The sequence below is a fragment of the Brachypodium distachyon genome, chromosome 3 (assembly GCF_000005505.3).
Source record: "Brachypodium distachyon strain Bd21 chromosome 3, Brachypodium_distachyon_v3.0, whole genome shotgun sequence".
NCBI lineage: Eukaryota > Viridiplantae > Streptophyta > Magnoliopsida > Poales > Poaceae > Brachypodium > Brachypodium distachyon.
Window position 1 is genome coordinate 43122360 of NC_016133.3, and position 19083 is coordinate 43141442.

At 42.6% G+C, this 19083-nt stretch overlaps 1 protein-coding gene across 2 annotated transcripts; it reads left to right on the forward strand.

Annotated features, from left to right (window-relative positions):
* The first annotated feature begins 6596 nt into the window (after positions 1-6596).
* On the forward strand, positions 6597-10103 carry LOC100842769 (glycerophosphodiester phosphodiesterase GDPD2). 2 transcript variants are annotated; one of them, XM_024462229.1, is made up of 7 exons: positions 6597-6927; positions 7700-7759; positions 7870-7950; positions 8040-8240; positions 8344-8430; positions 9249-9445; positions 9564-10103. In XM_024462229.1, the coding sequence occupies exons 1-7, from the start codon at positions 6637-6639 to the stop codon at positions 9790-9792; spliced, it is 1146 nt and encodes a 381-aa protein (XP_024317997.1). In that variant the 5' UTR covers positions 6597-6636; the 3' UTR covers positions 9793-10103. The 2 variants fall into 2 exon arrangements, with proteins under 2 accessions (XP_024317997.1, XP_003572456.2); XM_003572408.4 differs by having other exon boundaries at positions 6601-6927; positions 8344-8439.
* Positions 10104-19083: the final 8980 nt, after the last annotated feature.

The following is a 19083-nucleotide window of genomic DNA, read 5'->3' on the forward strand; positions in this document are numbered from 1 at the left end:
GGGTTTTTTCTTTATCGAGCGGGTTTCGGGTTTTGGAGCCGAAGCTGGGCTTCCTTACTGGGCCTGACTTGACCCACCCGCCACTGGCCCATCACGAAACTTGGACCGGGCCGACTGCCAAAACCCCATCGACAGCAGATCTCTCTGCGCTAACTTGACAGCCAAGTCTCCCGGGCTCTGCTTGATCCCCAAAGCCCCATCGCCAGCAGATCTCTCGTCGAGCAACTATCTTCCATTGTCTCAAAAAAAAAAAGCAACTATCTTCCATGGATTGATTCCACTTCCTACTTTCTCTAGTAGTTTGGCAGTGCCATGGATCACACGGAAGCGCTGCCGGACGACTTGCTGGCCGACATCTTGGGGCGCCGCCTCTCGCCGCGGGACCTCGCCGTGTCCCGCTGCGTCCGCAAGGCGTGGCGCGCCGTCGTCGACAGCCGCCCACCTCCTGCCGCACTCGGTGGTGGCAGGCATCTTCATCAACTACAACAACCATGACTGTTCGTAGTTCTTCGCCCGCCCCTCGACGGTGCACCCGTGGGTCGACTACGCCGACCTCCGCTTCGTGCCTGGATACTCTGAGAATATGGACTGCATCATGGATCACAGCAACAGCCTCCTGCTTTACCAAGATTGGGATTGGTACTTCGTGGTCAATCCTGCCATGAAGCGGTTTGACCGCCCGCCTCGCAATCCGGGAGACCAACACGGTTATTATAGTTATCTCGTGTTCGACCCCGCCATGTCCCCGCACTACGAGTTGTTCTTCATCCCATCCAAGTACCTAGGACTGTTAGGTCCGACTAGCTTACAGTTGACAGAATTGCCGCCGGAATGTCTCACGGAAGAAAACTTTACAGTAACATCAAAATACGTGTCAAATGCGACCGGGAGCGGGCATGAGGACCCACACCAAAATTCTACGGAATGGCCAACTCCCCTCTGCACGATGGAGGTGTTCTCCTCGGCCACGGGAGAATGGAGGGAGAGGTCTTTTGTTCGTGAAGGCATGCCTACTAGGAGAGCGGTTAATGTGCGATGTTCATATCCCCTCGTGGATGATTCTAGATGGCACCATAACGCATATTCGCACGGAGTACTCTACGTGTTGCACTACCGGGGTGCATTTTTCACAAGGTATATTGATTCTCTTCTGTTCAAACTTATATTTCTATACACAATTATTTCATCAATTAATTAGAATTAAAACTGTGCATAATTTTTTCAATGACCCTTTTTCTAGGTTATCCTTGTCTGATGGTAAATACCAAGTAAGAGAAACGCCGGTAGGTAACGAGAATACAAGGCTCGCGATCTTTATCTTGGAAAAATAGAAAAAGGGGTGTACTTTGCAAAACTCTGCAGACACCGTCTTTGTGGGTGGACACTGAGTGAATCAAGCGGTCAGATGGATTGGATACTTAAGCACCATGTTGATCTTGAACCATTGTCAAGGACACCTTCAATCTGCCCTAAGGGAAAGCATAGAACTTGGATCTTAGATGATGGTAAAGATAGGAACATGGATTTTGACTGGAATTCCGACGACGAAAATGTTTTGACTATTGAAGAAGGGAAAAAGTGCAATAGACGGTTTTCCTTTCTTGGGTTTCACCCCTACAAAGAGGTTGTGTTTTTGAAGTTAGAGGACCTTGATCATGGATTCGCTTATCATTTAAACAGCTCAAAGGTTCAATACTTGGGCAATCTACATCCAAAAAACTACAGTGATCCATGGCCGCATTTCCCACTGGATTCATTTGTATACACCCCCACTATGATAGGTGAGCTCTCAGAACACGCTGTTGATTATAGCATGTCTTGTAAGGAATAATTTCTTCCAGGCAAGACATAATGGAAAGTCAAACACATGATGACCCCTTGCGGAACTCCTCATCCGGCCAGCATTTTTTTCTTGTTGAGATTATAGTCTTCCAAGAACAGCTAGAACAACAAGTTGATTTTTTTTTCCGTTTCATGTTTTCCTCTTATAATAATAATTAGTATTACTTAGACCGTGGAACTATATATGAGTTACAACATAGTAAGCTTTTTTGCTTTGCTTAATTGATTCAAGGATCCATCGATAACTTATGGATGTGGCTGATCGCTCTGTTTTGTTAGTTTTCTGTGCCATCTACCCATTCAAGTTGCGAGAATCTAATCTCTGCAATTATGTACAAAGACATAGTTACTGAAGGAATATATTTTCTCCAACCCTTGTATGAGCCAGGGCTTTTTGTTTCCGCAAAACGTCAAAGACATAATCACTCCGTTCCGAATTAACTAACGTGGATTTGTACGGAGGAGGAAGTAGCAGTGTTCTATCTTCCTTTTCGAACATATGAACGGTCAAGTTTGCATTCTGTAAACCTTTGTCTTCGCGTCGCGTGGTGTTGTTAAGAGGCAGAAGCAGTGCCACTCACAAAATTACAAACAAAGTAAAACCACAATGCAATTATGCAACCCATTCTGAATTTACTTGTATACAATGTCAATTGGTAAAGAGAGACACTGTAGCAATGTCTCGGCAGGAGAGTACAGGACACCTTCATTTTTTTTTATTTTTGAGGGCAATTTACCCATGCCGAGAGCCCGAGACTGCTGTTTTCCTGGGCCGCTACACGAGCGTCCCACTGGCTGAAGCCATGGGGGCCCATTGAGCGCATCTCGTCCGGCCTATGTCAGCCGCCGCTGCGGAATAGAAAATAAATAAAAGTACGGAGTATGAAATATTCTAATATTTAGATATTTAGGTGGAATGTGTATAAGTTTTGAATATTTTGTATCAATATCAAAGATATGACAGATATTAAAGATCCAATGGCCATGTCCATCTATACTACTACCTGCTCTCTTCATTCCAAAACACAACTCATACAGATTTTTCTCATTTGTTCCAAAACATACCTCATTTTTCTCTTGGTACCCACACCCGGCCAATAACTATTCACATCCATTTATTATTAATTCAATATGAATGATCAGACACTAGAAACGAGAGCTGTTTTGGTCCAAGTGCACAAATTTATATGAGTTGTGTTTTGAAACGGAGTGAGTATTAATTTACTGTTGGTGTTCGTTCATCCACAACTCTCTACCACAATCGCAGTGTCAGTTCATTCAGTTCATTCACAACTCCCTCCCTCTCTCTGTTGGAGATTGACAACAAGCTAGGCCGTTGGCCAACAGCCCTGCAGACCCACCACACACAGAATTAACAAGTCTAGCCCAAAATCGATAACGGACCCTAATGACAATTAATATGTTCTAAAAACCTTGTCAAATCAGAGCTCCTTCTCTTCTTCTATTCCATTGGATTGCGTTGATTGTGTCTCCTATTTTGATGATCATCTACTTCATCTCTATAAATATAGAAAACAATTTTCCCACTATTGTTCCCCTTTTTATGACTTCCCCTTCTCAATCTCTCTATCCATCAATTCATTCCCCGCCTAGTCAAAGGAGAACCATAAGCACAATAGGTCACACAATCGGAGGGCGCCCATAAGCTATCAATAACGGTCGCAAAGGATTGGGTGATTGTATTGATATTGATTGTATTATTCCTTACAATCCAGTAAGTGTTAGATTCAATTCATCCGCCAATGCTTATTTTAAAGCATGTGTCGCGACAACAATTAATAAGATAATTAATCCTCTAAGTTTTGAATACAAATAATATGTAATCTCATATCAATGTTAAGTGCCTCGTAAAGTCATCAAAGGTCGTCTCAAACCAACAGTTTTCCTAGAATCGTAACCTGGATCTGATACCAAAATGTGAGGCCCCGAGACCGGAATTATGCAATTTAGTACAGCGATTCCCCGTCGTTTCCCTGGACGAGAAAGCCACGCGCCGATTTGACCCAGGGAAGCCCAATTGTGCGTTTGGTGGCCCACGAGGGAGGTATCCCGGCCTTTTCCGCGGCTCTTCTCCAGGCGAGAGTTCCACGGCGCGGTAGGTCGGGAACTATTCCCCGGGCTCAGCTCGCTCTCGCGACGCCGCCGTCCTTCCCTGCAGTGACCAGAAGCAACATTGCCGCGTCCCTCCGTCGACCGCGATCGACCCTGTCGTCTCCCTCCAATTCCGGCAACTAGAAGCAACGCCGCTGCCTCTCTCCGGCGACGTGACCCCGCCGCCTCCCTCCGGCGACCGAGGGGCACGCCCCCTCCCTGTGCCCTGCCCCACCTTGAGGTTCCTCTTCCCTCTGACGTAGCAGGATCTGTAGACCTCCTGCTCACCAGTGAGCACAAATCCCTCCTTCTCCCCCTGGATCCAAAACTCTTGTGCTGCTATATTCTAGATCTTTGATCTTTGAAGAAACCTGGTTATTAACTTTGCACGTACGGTTGATTAGAGTTCTTGTTCCTATGTAGTAGAGCATTCTCCGACGTCCTCTCAGGCGTTTCACAAGCCTCCCGACCGACATCATAGTCACTACCGGACCCGGTCCCGGTCGCCCTACCAACAGATGTTGTCGCCGGTTAACCGGCTCGCCTGTTCGCGCTACTGCCACGCCCTGCCGCCACCCCTTACCCGTAAAATCTCTTCTGCTGTTCATCCGATATATTGACTTGTTGAGTTTACCTATTTTATGGCTCTTCTGTCAGTTTGTGGCTCAGAGCTAGATGAATGAATAAAATAATCCAACATCTATTTTTTTAACCTGGAGATGATAAGGACATGTCTATTCAAGCCATTATTTCTCGCTTGGACTGTAGTTTTGTTTTCAGGTTGAATTGAATCGTTGATTGTCTTAGGATTCTCTTAGGATTAGATGATAGAGTCAGCTCTAGAGTTTGGTAACAACACAAGTTTTAGGAATTTCATTTGTAGATATGAAATGAGTTTGCCCCTGCTTGATTATTTGATACAAATCTATTTCAGGTGACAACAGAACAGGGAGGGAATAGCGTCGACAACACTTTACATTGCATGGGAGGGAATAGGTTAACAAATATTGACATGGATTTTTCTGTCGTGGAACTAAAAGAACTATTTCACAAATCTGTTGTTTGGGTTCAGAATTTCTGTCGTGGAACTAGAAAGAACTATTTCACAAAACTGTTGTTTGGGTTGAGAATGATATGTTTAGAGGGTCCTCGCGACTTCGCCGTGTTCCACTGCGTACAAGTCCTGGCACAGCATATTTTTCAGGCCTTCAACAATGTGTGGATCTATCTTCTCTCTTTTATTTGCCGGTACTGTTGATGTTGTTAGCCTGTTGTTGACCTCATTTTCCCGTGTCATAGATTACAGTTATGCCCAGCATGGTCTGTCTCCATCATCAGATATCAGCGTGTTGCATTGGCAGCTCATCTTCTTACGAACCCTTCTCATCATAGCCACACATCACTCTTGTTCACTACGAAGACAATCTGATCTCACTGACACAATTGACAACTTGGTTCTTCAATTGAGCCTCTTGTTTCCTCCTGCCCGCCACACGAGACCTCGCCGGAACCTTCTCCGGCCACGAGGAGGCGCAGCAGCCCTCGGAACCGCCGCCGCCGGCTCCTCATCGACCTCGTACTCGGCGTACCCCTTGGCGTAGTACTGGTCCAGGACACCCTGCCGCTCCTCGCGGAGCATCTCCTCCAGCGCGAGCATCCTGGCCTTCCTCTGCTGGCGGTCCGCGTCTATCGCTGCCAGGCTTCACATCTGTCACGCTGTCGATCTGCTGCTGGGTGATCCTTCGCATCTTCTCTTCTTCTTCTTCTTCTTCTTCTTCTTCTTCTTCTTCTTCGCCTCCACGCTGTCGATGCAGCGGTCGATCTGCTGCTGAGTGAGCCTTCGCATCTTCTTCTTCTTCTTCGCCTCCGGCACCGCCGGCTCTTGCCCCTTGCTGGGAACCGGCTTCCCCCGGAGCCTTGTTTACCTCCTCCTCGGACGCGTAGCTCGCCATTGTTGATTTCTTTTCCCTCTAGAGATCTAAGGTTTTTTTTCTCTCTTTGCTGGTCGCCTCGCCGCCTACCTTGTGGAGCAACAGCTTCTCCTCCCCCGCATATATACACGAGGGTGCGATGAACGCACATCGAACCCGACGGGGTTTCGGGCCTGTATTCCCGACTCGAGGACATTATCGTATTAGTTTCCAACTCGGGCCGGGATCCAATAGGGGTCCTTATTTTGTTGCGGCCCATAACTAACCTTGTCTACTGGGACTCAGCAGCACTTTTCTGGCCCAAGTTGAGCAGACCGGGCCCATGACGAACACAGAGCAACACCGTAGGAAAAACTCACACAAAAAAAACGTAAATCTGAAAATGAAGCAATGGTAAATCAAGGTGACTGAAGTGCAATGTGAAGATGAAACATGATGTAGATGTGCTGTACTTGCACATCAACAACAAATCAATCACGGGAGGCAACTAATTATAAACCAATGTACGGTTCACCATGATAATGATTATTCAAATTTGCGAAAGACACATACATTTTTGGAATTAATACAATCCATTGGATCAACGATGTGCGGTGTTTGATGTTCCCGCTGAGCTGCCGAGGCCAAAGGGCATCATTCCGATGGATATTCCGTCAACCCGTGTCGCCGTCCGCCCGCGGCGGTTGCGGGTTCTAAAAATATTCAAATTCCTCCCACACCAACCAACCAACCAGCGCAAGTGGTCGTCGGGATGATGGCGCTGCGGGTGGCGGCGAGCCCGGGGTTCCGGATCGCGGCGTGCGCGTCGGCCCCGGCGGCGGTGGCTGGTGGAGGGAGGCCGCGGGAGCTGCCGCCACCGTTGGCGCTGCTGGCGGAGGGGACGACGATGGTGGTGGGGGGTCACCGCGGGATGGGGATGAACGCGGTGGGGGCGCCGCCGGGGGCGAGGGTCGGAGCGGCCAGGGAGCGTGAGAACACGCTGCTCTCCTTCGGCCGCGCCGCCGACCACGCCGCCCTCGCCTTCGTCGAGTTCGACGTCCAGGTATAGCTATAAATGCTGATGAGTCTCCGCTTCCCCCATTTTCCTAGCATTCGAGAGAGATGTGATTGATTGAGCAATCGATGTGAGTAGTTGGTACTTGGTACTAGTACTACAACCGTGCAGCTAATTCCGTGGGGATCCTCGAGAACAATCTCCGCATGGACCTTGGATTTTTAGTATGGTTTGCATAGGTACATGAACTGAAATGTGTCATACTCATGCTCGATTCTCTATCTGAACTTCTGAAGTAGCCAACATGTGAAGTGAAGTTTGATTGATCTGTGTCCAAATATACTACAACTGCAATGCGATTATGTTATAGCTTGTTATGTTCATTTATATGGATCACGCATCAAGTAGCTACTGTTTAGACGCCAATAACCACACCAAATGGTACAGCAGCTACCCGAGGCCGTGAGGGTGATTGTGGTTATTGTCCTGTAGTGCTAAAGGTTTGCATCGCAAGCTCCTGGATTCCAAGCTGTTTTATATGGGTAGAGGTGCTCTTGGTCTTAACTGTTACTATCATTTATCCACTGTTAAGGAGTCATTCTGAGTTCAAAGCATCAGTTAATAGGCAATCAAAGGAAGCATGCATGTTAGCTGGGTTCATGAAAGCCGGCATTCTCTTCAGCTTTCAGTTTTACAGCCAATTAGTTCCTTTTTAGCACTCTGCAATTGCCTGACTTTGTCCAATCATCCCTTCCTTTTTAGCTGACCTCAGTACCACGCAGGCCTCCTGAAGTTGCAACCATGCTATTTTGGCTTGTAGGTTACAAAAGATGGCTGCCCAGTTATCTTCCATGATGACTTTATACTCACCCAAAAGACTGTATGTACTATTCATCCATTCTCGTTATCATTTTCTGTTTATGCACTGCCATATTCATCTACTGCAGGAAAAGCTCTCGAGTTAATCTTTTATTATGGCAAGGCGTGTAGGAGGCTTTATACGAAAGGCGTGTTACTGATCTTCTACTGGAAGAATTCCTTTCATATGGGGTGCAAAAAGAATCTCACAAGGTGCTTTCTCCCTTCTATCTGTTGATTTTTGTGTGCTGACATTAGCATGTTCTTAGTACACCGTTATTCACTTCGTAATTGTCATTCAGGTCTCCAAACCCTTGCTTAGGAGAATGGAAGATGGTAGAGTCCTTACCTGGAACACACAAGAAGATGATTCTCTCTGCACATTGCAAGAAGTCTTTGAACGTGTCAGTCCTCGTTTGGGATTTAACATTGAGCTAAAGTTTGATGACAACATTATCTATCCGAGGGGCAACCTTGACCATGCTGTTCAAGCTGTATTGCAAGTAGGGTTGTTCCCTTGTTCGCTATCACGATATTAATTATTTCACATACAACCATTTGCTTATAGTAGAGCGATGACCGTAATGCCATTAAGTGGCCTTGTAGGTTGTTTTTCAGTACGCTGGTAACAGGCCGATCTTTTTCTCAACATTCCAACCTGATGCGGCACGGATAACACGGGAACTCCAAAGCGTATATCCTGTACTTATGCCTTGAAACTCTTGTTTATTTGTATCCATTATTTATATTTCTTGAATTTTATTCTCAACTCTGCATCCTTTGGAATAAAATAATTTTCTCAGCATTCTAGCTAGCTAACAGTACTACACCTGTTACTTGTGTGAATCACTGTAGTGCAAGAAATCATTGGTCTGAAACTCCCAAATCAACCTGAATCTCAACCTTTAAGAAGAAAAATCGGGTAGTAAATTGTTATTCACTGCAGTTGAGCCTCCCTAGTAGATCATTTGAGTATGCCGAGTTAATTGCCAATCATTTGACTCACTATGTACTACTACCTCCGTTCCATAATTCTTGTCGAAATATTACATGTATCTAGACACTTTTTAGTAATAGATACATCCACTTTTGGGCAAATTTGAGACAAGAATTATGGAACGGAGGGAGTATGTACGAATATCTTCAAGATTAATCATTTGCTTGTGTAAGTTAAAAAAAAGCATGAAATGTAATAAGTGCAACTGAGAAGTTCTGTGAAGGCATGTGAAGATTCTTAAGTCTTGCATGCTTATTATTAACAACCTCGTAACGCATACAATGTTGTATTTGAAGTATACTAAGTTGAGTGACCTGAGAAGTCAATGGTAATAGATTGAAGATGCTGACTGCTTCGGTCCAAACCAGTATTTTGTTCGGCACTTTTACATGTCTGTGTTGTGGGATTACTGTTTTAAATCCAACCCTGGTGTGCGTCTGCTAAATTCTGATTAGAATAAACTGTTGCCATGCATTCTGTTACAGACATACTTGAACTTTGTATCTTTCCTTAGGTACTGTTCTTGACAGAAGGGGGAACGGCCAAACACAATGATTCAAGAAGGAACTCACTTAACGATGCTATCCGAGTATGCCAAGAGTATGAATTGCATGGGATTGTGTCAGAAGCGCGAGGGGTCTTCAAGAATCCATCTGCAATCCTGAAAGCACAAGAATCTAACCTTGCATTTCTCACTTATGGGCAGCTCAAGTAAGCAGTGCATTTGTATGATACATTCATGTTTCCTGGCTCTTTCGTCGGTCTGCTCTTATATCATTGTTCCTCAGTAATCTTATCGATTTCCTGGATTTCTTGGTTGTTTCTGCAGTAATGTGTGGGAGGCTGTCTACGTCCAGCATCTGATGGGTGTGAATGGTGTCATCGTTGATCTGGTGGAGGAGATCTCGAATGCTGTGGCAGATTTAAGTAAACCAGACCTCAGCCAGAGCATGTCCAGTAGCAGTGTTGGCATAGACGGAAAGCATCAGGCCTTCTCGCAGCAGCAACTGGGGTTCTTGCTCCGGCTTATACCTGAACTGATCCAGCAACCACACTGAAGGTAGATAATACTCACGAATCGTCTCGGTTTTGAAGCAAGTTGAGGATTCAGAGACATTTTTTTGTTTTGCAAAAACAGAGACATGGTGTAACACTAGTCTAGAAGGTATACACTAGAGCATTGTTGCTGTTGAAAATATAGATGATTCCATATAGGCTTATAGTAAAATAGTCAAATCCCCAGCCCCTGGGAAAACATTCCGGATGTAATGCTTGATCAATCTTGTTGCAAATATGTGCATATCAACTTTGTTAACCACAAGAACAGCAATGAGTTTCAAGAATATTTTCAAAGATCACTTGATTGTAATTTGAGCTGCCAGTTGTTGAATAATATGCCCATTTACTTGAATATGTTGAGCTAACTCAATTGACTAGATTAAAAACTGGACAATGTGTCATCCCTCTCCGTCTGGCGTAGAGGCCATCACTCCATCAGGTCACAGCTAGTCTACACACTGGGTGGGGTTGTTTGTGGACTACAAAGAGAAAAATCTGAAACTAGTAATAGTATACCTGAAGCTATCTGAACGTGCACTCAGGTCCGTTTGCAGGACATGTGCTTGTTCATACTAGTAGTTACAGGACATGCGTCCTTTTGGATCGCAATAGCCTTCTTCTCTTAAGTCCTAAGGAACTACCGGACTAGACATGCATCATGTCCCACCATCACAAGCAATTAGGTCTGCAAAATATGTGCAGATTTTTAGCACATGCTGCATTGCTCATTGCCACACTGTGGATCGAATTGCTGACAGTCCACCAACCCACCAATTCAAGTAACTCATCTTTCATGCGACCCTTCTCTATCTATATACCAGGACAGGAAAAAAAGGCATCCTGCAGGTGACTCATTTCACATGATGTTTGGTCAGCAGAAAAGAAAGCAGATGCTCATGCAGTCATGCTGCTTCTGCTGCATTTTGGTAGGAGTTGGTTGTTCCTCTCCTTCTGGCCATTAAAGAAAGACAAGACCTTCTTGATGAGGAGCCTCACAGCTGCTGAAATTGGAAAAAAGAACAGCTTATCACTGTCTGTCCTGTATGTTTGCTTAGCCTGGCCTAGTATACACGTATAATCCCTTTGCGGCCAGAATGCCGTCGGTGACCCAGTCGTGTGCTGATTGGCATGTGATAAGGGAGGAAGGAGGGGGATAGGATCATTGTCCAATCCATCCCACAGGTCCCCCCTGGTTTGCCTTGAGACGAAGGCATCAGCCTAATTTGTCTTAGCACCGTTGCCTGGATTCTTGACGGGGTCTCGGCTTCTTTCAGCTGTCAATAATTTACTACAGCCTACAGGTTATAGGCTATTGTGCGCCCCATGTAGATAGAGCATAGATTGGGTAAGAGTGGAAGAGTTGCTTCGTGGAGAAGGCCACCACACAGATTAGTCAGAGGCATGCACCCCCACTCCGAAGGCATTGACAGTGGGCTACACCTGTGGGGGGCCTAAGAAAGCAACCTGAAAAGGGATTATTCATGGTTGTGGTACAAATGTGATGCACAAGGCTTTGGAGGAAAAAAGGTCCACATTTTAGGCTTTAGCTTTCACTGGTGGGGGTGTTCAATTCTGATGTTCACATTGCTAGTCTTATACTGTCGCTATTCTATGCACGGGTCATCTGGATCGGATCTGGTGTTTTGATATATGGCACGAACATGGAATGTATTGAGAACGTACTATGTGAATCTAGTTTATGGCTCCACAGAGTAAAAATGTTTGCCATTCTCTCATTATCTTCTTGAGCCTTTTGGATCCTTGGATCTTTGTCCTGTCAAGAATCTAGCGATAAAGGATAACTACAGTACTACACTGTAATCCTTTCGCATGCCCCTAATTGCTTCTTCCTTGTTTTGGGTGGTAAAAGGATTTAACATGGTGTGGTGCAAATGTGATTCATCATGGTCTGAAGAAAAAGACTACATATTTCAGGCTTTAGCTTTCAGTAATCAGGGTCTGTGGTTCTAATGTTCACACTACTAGTGTTGTCGTGAGTAACAACATGCTGTGATGTCGAATTGTCGAGCTCTTGCGTCACTCAGCGATTTTTTCCATATTAAGGTTTTGGCTGTGGGAGATGGCTTCCCATGGGGGAAATGCTGAAGATGTCCTGTTCTTCATATGATTGATCTTTACCTAACTCCTGATGTTTAGCTTGCTTGCCTGCCTGCTTATTCTCTGCAAATATTTCAAGGTTTGCTTTTTGTTCAAGGAAAAAGTGACATCACATATCACTAGGTCTGGTTAGACTTGATCAAACAATCTCCTCCTAATTCATTTGACAGCAAGATCTCAATCCAGATGTTCTCACTAGTCCAACCTTTAAGGTATCTAAAACATACCAACTAAAAATCTGGCCATGGGGTCGCGTGTTGATGAACCGATAGCAGTGACAGCATATTGACGCAAAACATATTATCGAATGCTGTTTTTTTTTTCAGCACCTGCCTTTTGTTGTCAACCATGGTCAAAGTATGAGTTCTGTTAACAATATTGCCTAGTGCCGGCCTGAAGGTGACATGTTGCTTGTCCAGGCGAACTTCTTCCAGTCCCTGTCGCTGATCGAAATTTGAATAGATTCATACATCATATAATTTTCATTTAACTAGTGGATTTCCTGTTAGCCTCTATTACTATTGGTATCAGATTACATACGTCCCTGAAGCTGTTCAATTCTGTTTCCATGAGATGTTCAAAGATGGTCATCTGATAGAGATGGTGTGTAATAATATTCTCCCGTTGACCATGAGAAGATTGTTGTTTACATATTCTGTGTATAAGCATCTCAGACAAGGTAGGCAAGAAGACTACGTTACTGTGAGCATATTTTAAGCAGTATGACTTAACTGCAAAGCTTGTTTTGTGTATGAAAACCTGAAAGAACATTTTTAAAACAATTGACCAATGTTTTCAACTATGTGCTGAAATCAAATGGTGACATGTTTGGCAGGAAAGGGTGAAGGAGTTCATCTCCTGCGTGAAGGAAAAGGCTGCCTTGCCCAAACTTTGTTCGTAATTACCTAAGTTCTAGGTTGACCTGATCCTGCATGACAACTTGGCAAGTATATATCTTTCTCCTTTATTTTGTTTATCTTTTCCTTGCAGAAAAACGGACCCTAGGTCCTAGATGAGTTATTTGGTTCAGTCTAAATGGGTACAAGGAAGTAGCCAGTTTGGTACTGATGTGCTACCGTAGCTGATGTGCATAGGCCTTTGCTTCTTCAAGCACACAAGCAGATCGCATAACAAAAGATTAGCTTGCTTTATGATGCTTCAAGCTAAGCAGTAGCTTCTCTTTCTGTATAATTGACTGTCACAATGTTGGTGACTTTTAAGGAGCTAATAATTCAATCATGCCTGATTGGTTAGTTAGCAAGCTTGAAACCTTCTACTTAAAGTCCTGATCAGCACAAGAAAACTGAGCCATCTAGGTCTATTTTGTAAGGCAGAAATCAGAATCACATCCAATCTGTGCCACACAACTGTCTGAGACTTTAGCCTGAACCTTGACAACTATAACCATTAATATTCATAGAAAAGCAAGACTACCAAGTCTCAGGATCAATAGGTCATACCTTATGCTTAACAATTGCCTCCATGAATATTTTTCTAACGGACGGCAAGAGCTCTGCCTATTCATTAAGCTGCGGAACACAATTCCATGTCACACGTGTCCCAGGTAGACACGGAGAGGAAATCGCCAACTTTGTGGCTGGCTGGATGCTTCTTCGGATATGAGAGAAATAAACTAAATTTACAAAGGGATATATATAATATAGGAAGAACATTTCAGGGCTTGCTTATGTTAGCTGCAGAGCAGGGGCAAAGAATGTGAGGACCTTGCAAAGTTGCAAAAAAAGGAGAGGAAAAGATGGAAAGGCAAACTGAAAAAAGATAACTGAACTTTCTCCAGTTGTCACCACCGTATATCAGAAGCAATCCCCTTTGACCAATCCAATCACCAATTACATCTACGTACATACGTACGTACGAATACGTTTGCCTGCAGGCCTCCTGATCTAAAAGTGTGAGAAGACCAGATCAAAAGAGAAGGCTGCTGGCAACTGGCATGCACCATGCATCAAGTATGAACACAGGATGAACAAAAAGGCAGCCGCAGTTTCTTCTTCTTGTTGTTTTCATTGCAGTTATGATGAAGAGAAAGAACAACAGCAGCAGAGTTTGCACTCCTGTGCATCCAAATCATCCATCCATGGTATACTTTTCTTGCTTCCCTTGCATTGCTTCAAGTAGCAAGTAGCACTAGCATATTGCCAAAGAAATTTAATAATAGCAGATTTGACAAGTAGCATCACGTGCTTCTTTTTTTCCTTTCTAGATTGATGGATCTAGAACCTCAGACCAACTCCAATGAAGAAGGTGGGTTGGTTCGGCCCTAGCTGTTTCGCTTCGGATCCAATGGTTCGCATAAGCTTCTCTTCACCTTTAGTGTAAGTATCTGGACCTTAACAGTTCATGTCGAGTCCAACAATTGAATAAACCACATCTAATTTGTTAAACCATTTCATTGATTCCGAGATTACAAATTTAAAGTAATTTCGTCGCTTCTTTCTACAAGATGTCCTAAATCAAACTTTATAAAGTTTGAACAAATTTATATTAGAAAGTTTAAACCCATAATTATATATTTTCATCGTACAATTATTTAATACGGAGTATTATATTATTAGTACATTTTTCGGTAAAGTTGATTAAACATTAATTTTTTTTACTTCGAACAAAAAGTATAACATCTTATGAAAGAAAACATAGGGAGTTTATTTTTTTTACCCTAAAGTAAAGCTTCCCTGAAATTCATGTGAACTTTCTTGATCAAGTTCATGCCACCGAGGAGGCCAGGGCAATAACTTCTACGCAATATTTCTCCAAAAAAAAAAGAGACCCTTGCCCAATATGCCTTGCTTGGCCTAGAATTCAAGCTGTTCCATGTCGACATTTGCCAAGTGATTACCTGGAACCTGATCGCTGGCCTACAGCTAGCAGCTAGTGCTATCAGCAGCACAAGGAAAGGATAGGAGATGAAGAAAAGAGGCTTTAATTTGCGACGCGCCGCAGATTCCCCGTGGAAAAAGGCGAGCGTCCTTTGCAGGATTGTGATATCGAAGAAAGGGATGCATGGTAAATTTCATAATAAAATCCGGTGCTAGTTTTTTCAATGGATTCCATTTCCATCCCCCGTGCTTGCTTGCTTGAAGATACTGCGATCTCTGACTCTTGGTGCTTTAATCTTAAATTAATCCACCTACGTGATGGGATGGCATCTGTATGGGGAGAAAGTCAGATCTAGTGGATGCAGATCAGCGTGGGGTTATTTGGAGTAATTGAGTGTAAGTAGCATCGGTTCCGTATATGTGAACGGAATGTCTGAATTGCTCGCAAGGTGAAGTTAGCTTAGTGTAGCGTGGGCATGAGCTGTTCCATATCGTTTAACGACTTGACCATATACATAAGTATAGTACCGCCCAATACAAATAAGTATGTGTACATATAATTAAGTACTACCTCCGTTTCCATAATTCTTGTCTCAAATTTGTCCAAAAGTGGATGTATTTATTCCTAAAAAGCGTCTAGATACATGTAATATTTCGACAAGAATTATGGAACGGAGGAAGTAGCATCTGTTCCAATATAGCTAGCTCGTGCGGCTTGTTACAATACAAATAAGTATGAACTATTTTTTTTTAATTTGACTAAGGTTATAGAAAAATATACCAATATGTACAATATATATAAGTATATATACTTAATACTAGGGTGATGTATATCATATCAGATATAGTAGAACAAATATAGAGTTGAAGATATCGATAGATTTTTCTATAAACTTGTTCAAACGTTTAAAAATTTGCTTACGACAAAGTTGGAACATCTTATAATTTAGAACAGAGGGAGCAGTATTTAGCAACAAGCTGTATGCCGGGTCTTTTCATCGTACCGTTGAATAGGAAGAACCAATTAACCAAAAAAGGAAGGAAAAGAATGAGATGTTTAGAAAGAGAGAATTGCCCTTGTAAAGGAGAGATGTATATATGGTCTAAAAGGCTCCAAACATGCAAAGTACGTACTGTTTAATCATGATCACTTAACACGTCTGGCCTTTCCTTCCTTCTCTTCTATCATCACTCATCAAGATCTCATCATCATCTTGGCTTTGTCCATCATTCGGTGTGATCACTAGCTTTTGAGTAGCATATATATCAAGATGGGTCGATGATGTCCAAATAATAACCTACTTCGATCATTTCTTCCGACGCCGGCCGGGAAAAGGTACAACTGATTCATCTCCAATCTCAATCATGTTGGGTCGCAGGTTCTACCTGAGTCATGATCTGATTATCACTCAAACAATAGCTAGCTTACAGGGTAATTAATTAATTAAACACGTTTGGTTTGCTTCTGATCCAGTCCAAATGTTCAGGATGACATGCATGCATATTGGTGACTTTGGTAATCGAAACATTGTCATAAAAAGTTCTCCACGGCTAGTAAAAGGCAGGGCTTTGTAATGAATGTTTTTAATTTGCTATAATAAAACTAAGTGCATATATGTCAAATGCATGGCTCTGTAATGAATATTTTTTGCTACAATAAAATGAAATGCATATAAATATACATTCAAGTGCTTTATTCAGCTCTTGTATCTTATATGAAATAAGTGAAGTTTAAGATTATTTTGTTTTGACGAGACAACTATCGTACGTCGAGCTATTTGTTGCCAGAAATGGTTGGAAAGAATCCAACCAAAGAATGAGCACACATATGAAACACCAGAAGTAAAAAAATAAACACTGAAGTTTAGAGGAGCAGGGTCCAAACTAAAGCTAAGAAGAAATAGAGATTAAGGCGCATATCGTTCGAATGGGAGACAAGAGTATCAAAGCTTGACAATTGTGTGTACTACATCGAGCACATACTTCACACTCCTTGATTTGAGACAAGAGCAAAGCAAGTGAGCCAAAGAGCCTGGCCGGATAAGCAACCAATGATTGGCCCCCTTTTTTTCTTGCTCACTTTCTTTTGGAAAAAAAAACAGTGACATATGCAAAGAGATATAGATAAAAGAGAGAGAGATCGAGATCTAGAGACAGAGAAAGAGAGAGACCAACCACATCAAGAACCAAACACAAAACACTCAAGCTTGTGTTTGTGGACTGTGGATGGGTCCCATAAGGGAGCACTAGCGATCGATGCTTTTGTTCTTCTCGTTGGTTGCTGTTGTTCGGCGTCGCTGTCTATTGATGCTGTGCTTCAATTCCCCGGTGGCCAGGTGGTGCTGCCTGCTGACGTCGGATCTTGTGTAAGCATGCCATCATCAATTTTATTAGATCCTCTTTTCTTATGTATGGTTCTTTTGTATAAATATTGAGGAGAGAATTTGATGTAGACCCTTGCTGTTTCACTGGATTACTGCTAGTTAGCTGCATGTGAGAGAGGAAAAAACGCATGAAGAATAGAACTTGAAATTTTTGTCACTAATGCAAATGCAAAACAACATATTGCAGCACATATGAAAATCGTAAAAAATGACATAATATGTATGACAAAATAACAGCATAGAGAAGTTGTAACGTAGTATAGCTAAACCAGTGTCTCACGAAAACATGAGTAGAAATCTTACACCCCTTAGTAAATTTATTAGTCGTCTTGATCTTACATTCTCATTTCTTTTATATCATTGTCCCTACTACAAGAATAAAGGCGGTTTCTAGAAAGGAACTTTTATTTTTGAAGAGCTTTCCCTCATCGTATTTTACATAGTTGTCGCTTTATGTTTTGGATAAAATAAAAGTATGACTGCGCATAAAAGCATCTATGCTCGCTTGTCAACAGAAGATAATTGGTTGACATGGGAAGGAGATTTTCCGATTTTGCGGTTGTTTCCACGACAAGTTTGCCGAAGAAAGTTCAGGTAAACCACACAAGTGAAAAGAGGGAACTTCCAATCCAAAAGAAGCCATGGGGAAGAAGTTACCTTTGGAAAAGAAAAAAGAAGTCTGGTCGCATCTTGAGTTCTTGACCTCGCCAGCAAATGTCACTTCTGCTCCGCTCACAAGACTGCAAAGTTACCATGACAAGATTTCCCCTTTTACCATGCAGTTGCAAACTATAGGGCCACTTAATTGGCAGTGTGAATTGTCTTTGTACGTTTACCATTAAAGAAAACCCAACGTCATGCATGCACCGCTGTCATATGTTGGAGTTACCCCAAAACTTAACATGTCACCCCTAATGGTGACATGCAGGCCAATTAATGCAGTTGATCCTTCTTAGTTTTACGATCAATCGGTTGCTTGTCCGTGATACCTGTTTGGCTGTTTGTATATGCTTGATGTCACTATTTACATATGAAACCATCTGTTTTTTTTAATGAACTGAGAAAAATTGTTATTATTTTGACTGTTTATTCTTTATCTAACCATCAGTTTTTTTCCCAAGCAACTAGCTAGTAGGAGCTCTATCTTTTCATTCCGTAAAAAAATTAATCAGAAAATAAACGCAGTTGTGTAGTTACATCTTTTCTCTAGAAGATACATGCAACTTTAAGTTTAGAAATGTTTGCCTAAATGCATGCATGCAAATTTAAATTTTGAAATGCGTGCAAGTAAGTACTATCTAAAATAGCACAAGTTTTCTTTTTTGTTGCAACTGTAATTTGATAATTGGCATGTCAGTCAACCAAGAAACAGCAAACTATAGGACAACTTAGAAATAATAAACCTGTACTTATATATACTTCTTCTGTTAAATCAGATGCTATTGATTTGCTTATTCTTTCACAAGAAGTGTATAACTTGGCATGTGATACGATGTGTCGCCACCACAACAGCTTAATTTGTGCACGTGTTTTTAGCATAGACGCAGAGGAAACAACATAATTATACTATATGTCAATCGGCTTACATTATTTTACCATTTAATTAATTAATCTGTCGACTCGATCACATGCATTATGGCTCTTTTAGAATTGAGATTAATTCCACCATGAGGCTAAAACATCACACATCTCTAGTGCATGAAAGAGCAACAATCGATCTGTACCCATCGAACGGCCATTATATTGCAAGCTTAATTCATACAGCTGATCGAGATGCCATCTCCACATAAGTGTGTGTGTGTGTGTGTGTGTGTGACACGGAAAACCCAAGGTACTTCCGGATGCAGTTACTTTCATGTTGAATATTCTACCATATGATAGAATATATTCTACTTTATCATTTTTAATAAATTCAGATACTATTTATAAGATACTTCGAACTACATGAAAA